This window comes from Pyrus communis, chromosome 7 (assembly GCF_963583255.1).
Source record: "Pyrus communis chromosome 7, drPyrComm1.1, whole genome shotgun sequence".
In the NCBI taxonomy this organism is placed as follows: Eukaryota; Viridiplantae; Streptophyta; class Magnoliopsida; order Rosales; family Rosaceae; genus Pyrus; species Pyrus communis.
The window spans coordinates 26368809-26375051 of record NC_084809.1 but is presented as its reverse complement, the minus strand read 5'-3'; the positions used below and the strand labels follow the sequence as shown (position 1 = coordinate 26375051).

Here is a 6243-nt window from a genome sequence, read left to right as displayed (position 1 = left end):
TTTAGTGACAGTAAACTAAGATTTGAGTACAGAGACATTAACTGAGATTGACTCTTGTGAAAGCTTAGTGAGTTGAAGCACTTAGGCCAATTATATTGAGCAATGTGTTAGGTGTAGCGTCTAAACTTCCGTAGGAGTTTTGTACAACAAGATAGTGGGGGTGCCGCAAAATGCAGACAGTAGCAATAAATTACGGGCTAGGATTATCTCCCCTCGTTTTTTTGTTCCATTCCATCCCTTCCTCTCACATTCTCTATTTTGTCTTTCTTTTTCTAAAAAAAATTAATATAAGATGTTGATATAGCTTAACCGAGACCGTTCAAATAAGAGGGGAAGGAAGAAGAGGAAAAAAAAAAGAGAGGAAGGAAGAAGAGGAAAAAAAAAAAAAAAAAAAAAAAAAAAGAGAGGGAAGAGATTTCTACTTTATAAATTACAAGCAGACACTTTTTGTTTTTTTTTTTTGACAAGGAGAAGCAAACAAACACTTGAAAAAGCAGCGAAAGCAGGCTAAAGGTATCTTATGGTGGTCAAAGATGTGTGTTGTAACTAGTTACACGATTCTGCCTTCACATTCATAGAATGTGCTTTTGAATATTATATTACAGCTAGAGAATTTGATGTCTTAGGAATGTTGTCGTGCAGAAATGTCAGCTTTTCTATATATAGCGTGTGTGTATTTCACAAGTTAGACTGGTAGCTAATAACAACTGTTGAAATGTTTCAAACGTGTCACTGTTTGCTTCTGTGGATATCAGACATGCACGTCACTGGCCTTGGAAGATTAATTAGTCCGATGGTATCCATAGCGTTAACGTCATGGCAAACACACTCTAAATATATATATATATATATATAATGGTAGCTAGGTGTCTTTCTGGAGTATGAAGTGGGTAGCAGGCAAAAGATAAGCTAAGTTTAGCTGCTAGCAGATACGAGATGGAGGGATATAACGTTAACTTGAGTGTGAGAAAAGGTGCCTGGACTCGAGAGGAGGACAATCTTCTCAGGCAGTGCATTGAGATTCATGGAGAGGGAAAGTGGAACCAAGTTTCATACAAAGCAGGTATATATGTTAATGTGTATATTTAACTGTGAAAGATGGATATGTGTATTATTTTAAAGCATTTCACTAGTATTTCATTCTAAGACCTTTTATTAAATAGTTTCAAGTTGAAAGTTTTACTTTTATTAATGTTTTAGAACATGTTAATGTGTCTAAAGGTCATACTTGCTCTCACCTCAGTAATCTATTGTGTTTACATATATGGCTAAAACGACCTCTGCGTGTGTGAGGAGGGCCATGTTGAGAGACTTAGATCTGATTTGGTGCTGAGGTGATTCTGAAAAAAGCTGATATCAAAAAAAGCTGGGAGCTGTTTTTGTATTTGGTAAACATTCAGCTTCAGCTTTTTTTCACAGTTTTTGGTGAAAAAAAGCCAAAAACAAGAAGCTGCAAAACCCAGCTTTGAAAAATCGGCTTTTTTTCACATCTGTTTTACATAAAAGTTTAGCAAACACTATAATACGGTTTTTTTTTTTTTTCAAAAGCACTTTTACAAAAAAGTTTACCAAACACTCTGCTGCTTTATTTCACAGCCGCTTATTCTCACAGCACAGCAGAATCAACTTTTTTTCAAAGCACAACAATACCAAACCAGCCCTTAGACTTGGTTTGGTACTGAGGTGATTATGAAAAAAGCTGGTATAAAAAAAAGCTGGCAGCTATTTTTGTGTTTGGTAAACATTCAACTTCAGCTTTTTTTCACAGTTTTGGGTGAAAAACAGCCAAAAACAAGAAGCTGCAAAACCCAGCTTTGAAAAATCGGCTTTTTTTTCACATCTGTTTTACATAAAAGTTTACCAAACACTATAATTTTTTTCAAAGCACAGCAATACCAAACCAGCCCTTAGTCCCTCATAAATATGTGTTGTTCACGTAGAAAGATGTTATGCGAATATAAACCTTGAATTATGTATGCAGGCTTAAACAGGTGCAGGAAGAGTTGCAGACAAAGATGGTTAAACTATCTGAAGCCAAATATCAAGAGAGGAGACTTTAAAGAGGATGAAGTAGATCTTATACTTAGACTTCACAGGCTTTTGGGAAACAGGTACTAATAAATGGATCAGGATTGCAAATGGTGAGGATCCTCCTGAATAGGCCCATCGGGCCATTCAAATTTTATCTAACGGCTACAAACATGAGATCCCTCTAAAAGTTATAGGCAGTGGGTCATCATTTTTTTTACTTGTAGTGCCACTAGAAAGTGCTTTTTGGTTGATAGTGAGTTGATCTCCATCACTTATCACTTCACTCCTAAGCATGTGGCCTATATTTTAATTGAGGAGGCGCCAATTTGTTCCAAGCTTGTCGATTGGGCCTTGGGCAAGTCTTCACTTAATTTGACATCCATGGGCCTTGGCTATTTACAAAACCCTATGTTAAATATTAAGCCAAACAACCAGTCCACTCCATTTAATTCTAAAGAAGAAAATCGTTTAAGCAATCTCTGTTCTTTTTTTATTTTTTATTTTTTTTGGTCGCTTTATTCATCTTATTTTTCAGCCAAATGTATTCATCATTTTTTTATTCATGCATGTAATGTACTCAGGTGGTCATTGATTGCTAGAAGACTTCCAGGAAGAACAGCGAATGATGTGAAAAATTATTGGTACACTCGATTGCGGATCGATTCTCGCATGAAAACGGTGAAAAATAAATCTCAAGAAACGAGAAAGACCAATGTGATAAGACCTCAGCCCCAAAAATTCATCAAAAGTTCATATTACTTAAGTAGTAAAGAACCAATTCTAGAACATATTCAATCAGCAGAAGATTTAAGTACGCCATCACAAACGTCGTCGTCAACAAAGAACGGAAATGATTGGTGGGAGACCTTGTTAGAAGGCGAGGATACTTTTGAAAGGGCTGCATGTCCCAGCATTGAGTTAGAGGAAGAACTCTTCACAAGTTTTTGGTTTGATGATCGACTGTCGGCAAGATCATGTGCCAATTTTCCTGAAGAAGGACAAAGTAGAAGTGAATTCTCCTTTAGCATGGACCTTTGGAATCATTCAAAAGAAGAATAGCTAGAGAAAATTGGACTTAAATCAAATTTTCTCCAAAATAAATTCAGCAACTACCACAACCAATTTCTTTCATGTACAAATGTGGCTGAATCATATTGGCAATAAAAACTAACAACTTAAGGAAATTCTATACTTGTAATCTTCTGCATTTTCAAAGATTCCAAAGGTCCTCCATAAAGGAGAAGCCCCTGCCACTCCTTACCTTCATCAAAACTGCCACATGATCTTGTTAATTCGACCATAGACTTCAACCCAAAAGTCTGAATGGATCTTCATGTAACCCAAGACTAGAATTGTTGTTCTGTGAAGTACACCATCGGGGATCTCATTTCCAACAACCAGTTTGATTCTCTATTGGATGCGATCATCCTTGCAATTTGTTGCTACAATGGTTTTCTGATTAATTTTGTTCTGCAATCACCACTTCTCAAACACAGTGAACTATATATTGAAGAAGGTTTGTCTAAATAAAAAATGGAAGTGTTTCCAGGAGAAATGTGCAAGATGACCAGATATGAATAATTGGGATCCGCTCCAAGTGCAGCGACAAAATTAAGCAAACCACCATTCATCCCTCCCAAATTGTGCTTCTTCATAATTAGATGACTTTTCCCATGTGACATTGTTACAAGCTATTGGATCTAAGAGATCATTGAATCTTGAATAGGTCTAACGTAACCATAAAACCTTATTTTTTAAGAATAGTTGAAACTTTGTTGAAAGAAGTTTGTTCTCAGGAATATGTTGTGTATGCATTTTCTTGTATGTTTGATTTTCAAGCAATGGTGTTTACAGAAATAAAGTGGAGGATACACTCAAAACTAGTCTGCTTTTATGTCTATGAACAACAGATCCAATTGAAGAAAATCATCTAGTCTCCGAGGTTGCAGCGTTACAATGCTCTAAATGCATAAGATAATGCAAAATCATGGGATTAATTCCACAAAAATTGTAGACAAAATCACATAATCTACAAACCCCTAGAGCCAGGAACATCAATCCACTGTAATTGGAGCTCCAGTTCCCCACTCTCCACATTTCTCAGCCTGATACACATATTCTGGATAACTTGGCCATCAGTATAGGCGATGCAGCTCTCTTCAGCTAGACAGTTTTGCCGGCTTGGTTGGAATCTTGAAATTATGGTTCCACTTGGTACGCCTTGCAAACCCACACGTAAAGCTTGAACAAAAGGACCAATCTCAAACTCAGCATCCCCCATCTTGTCATCAAGACTAAACGTGTCTTTGTCATACACAAACTGCAATATAACCACCCCAAAAAATTCAGAACAACGTCCAAAGTTTCATTTCATGCCTCACACAGGCAGAAAAATCTCAGGACCAGCCCTGTATGCGAAAGACAATCAATCCAGAATGATAGAAAATAGTACTTACAAGTTTGATAGGAAGGCTTGGATCTGCAACCGAAAGAGTTAAGTCTTCGTTCCACTCCGGATTGACAGTCTTCTTCACTACACGAGTCTTTAACTTCTACCATCACACATTACATTTAGAAACCATCAGTGGCAATATGTACAATCAAAACCATTTCGCTCTTTCTGTTTCCTTGTAAACATCTTCAAAGGATTAAGGACAAAGTTGAAGGGGATCCCCAAAAAATATTAAACACAAAATTGTTTGCTTAATTTACAGCATGCATGTGGTCTTTTAACTATCTAAAACATTTGACAATCTACATAAGTTTGCATTAAAATCTTACAAGATCAAAGAAAATCTTGACCTAGAAGTCAACCACCGACAAGAAATCCATAATCTACATCTGCAAAACCCCCAAGTCCAGGACTAGAACACTAAAACTTGAAAGTTGAAGCAAGAAGGTGGATTGACCTTCCTCTTCAATTCAGTGGCATCTCACACTAAAACCCTTCCACTCTCAATTAATGTTGTTTAGAGTAGTAATATTGTTTGTAATAAAAATAAAAATAAATGAAACTTGAAAGTAGAAAAAAAAAATTCCACAAGTCCAGAAATCGAAGAAGTGCAGGAAAAGCAAACCTCAAAAGCATGAAAAGAGAAATCGAAGTTACCTGCTTGCCCATTTTGACGACGACATAAGGATCACTGCTTCGGATATCTCGAACAGCAAGGTTCGTCCCTCTCACCACTCGAACTCTAAGAAGACCCAACAGATGCTCCATTCACACACAATTTCTAATTCTGGTACAAGCAAAGGATAATATATCTATGTGAGACTTTTGAGAGAGATGATCAGTGATTGAAATCCAAATTTCGAACTGGTTTGATTGAATGTCTCCACCATTTTATATCATAAAAGCCAAGTATTTCTCTATTGGTTAGTTGGATTTAGTTGCAACTTGCAAATCGTATTAAATAAAAATAATATACTATGCTAATTAATTTCACAGAATATATTTATGGATTTCTTTCCCATTTGTTTACTGATTTATATTTGGTAGATGTCTGCACAAAATTAATTAATTTCACATGTTTTGGGAACTGATTTGATTCTATTTTATCGTTACTTATTTTTAATTTTAATCGTACGCTACTATTCATTCTATTTTATTTCATTTGGTATGGTTTTGGTGCGTAAATTGACTGGAAAGTTTCTAACGCGGTTGTGGGACGGCCAAATTTACCCTTACATTGTTGCAGTATTTATTTGACTTGGTCTTATGGGAATTTGACATTTTATTTCTTTCTTTTGGGAATTCCGCTTGGTCTTTTTTTAATGGATTTTTGCTTGGAGTTTAAGGCAAAACTAAGAAGAAATAAATCACAAAAAGTTAGATGAGATTAATTAAAAAATGCACAACATGGGTATTATGAAGATATGTAGGTGAGATTAGTAAATGATTCCTTTTAAATAGTCATTTGCAAATCTCTCTCACATGCGTGTTGTAATACTCATGTAGTATATTTTTAATCCCTTCCATCTAATTTTTTATGATCTATTTCATCATTATGCCTAAATCTCTTGTAATTACACATGGTATTTTACCACAGTGGCGAAAAGTAATCATGCCTTTACACCCTGATGCAATTCTATCCCCACCAATCCTTTTTATCTTGTAAAAATTAACAATTTAATCCACTAACACTATCGTCTATCCAAAAAATAATCCCTTGAAATTTGAAAGTTCCTCACCCCAACACATGTCCTTTAAGT

General features: G+C 35.7%; 2 protein-coding genes across 2 annotated transcripts; one reads left to right on the top strand and one right to left on the bottom strand.

The window, feature by feature from the left end:
- The first annotated feature begins 904 nt into the window (after positions 1–904).
- Positions 905–3138, top strand: LOC137740158 (transcription factor MYB1-like). Its single transcript, XM_068479976.1, has 3 exons — positions 905–1063; positions 1982–2111; positions 2613–3138. Exons 1-3 carry the CDS (start codon positions 937–939, stop codon positions 3088–3090), a joined length of 735 nt encoding a protein of 244 aa, XP_068336077.1. The 5' UTR covers positions 905–936; the 3' UTR covers positions 3091–3138.
- Positions 3139–3828: 690 nt separating this feature from the next.
- Positions 3829–5401, bottom strand: LOC137740872 (protein C2-DOMAIN ABA-RELATED 4-like). Its single transcript, XM_068480676.1, has 3 exons — positions 5141–5401; positions 4488–4583; positions 3829–4351 (listed from the first exon to the last, which is right to left on the bottom strand). Exons 1-3 carry the CDS (start codon positions 5249–5251, stop codon positions 4061–4063), a joined length of 498 nt encoding a protein of 165 aa, XP_068336777.1. The 5' UTR covers positions 5252–5401; the 3' UTR covers positions 3829–4060.
- Positions 5402–6243: the final 842 nt, after the last annotated feature.

What these genes read in the sequence shown, in the direction of transcription:
- LOC137740158 (XM_068479976.1), top strand. Translation starts at nt 937, where the DNA reads ATGGAGGGATATAACGTTAACTTGAGTGTGAGAAAAGGTGCCTGGACT. An exon ending in CCAAGTTTCATACAAAGCAG is followed by an intron (nt 1,064 to 1,981) that starts GTATATATGTTA and finishes TTATGTATGCAG; the next exon opens with GCTTAAACAGGTGCAGGAAG. An exon ending in CACAGGCTTTTGGGAAACAG is followed by an intron (nt 2,112 to 2,612) that starts GTACTAATAAAT and finishes TAATGTACTCAG; the next exon opens with GTGGTCATTGATTGCTAGAA.
- LOC137740872 (XM_068480676.1), bottom strand. Translation starts at nt 5,251, where the DNA reads ATGGAGCATCTGTTGGGTCTTCTTAGAGTTCGAGTGGTGAGAGGGACG. An exon ending in TCGTCAAAATGGGCAAGCAG is followed by an intron (nt 4,584 to 5,140) that starts GTAACTTCGATT and finishes GTGTGATGGTAG; the next exon opens with AAGTTAAAGACTCGTGTAGT. An exon ending in CAAGCCTTCCTATCAAACTT is followed by an intron (nt 4,352 to 4,487) that starts GTAAGTACTATT and finishes GTTATATTGCAG; the next exon opens with TTTGTGTATGACAAAGACAC.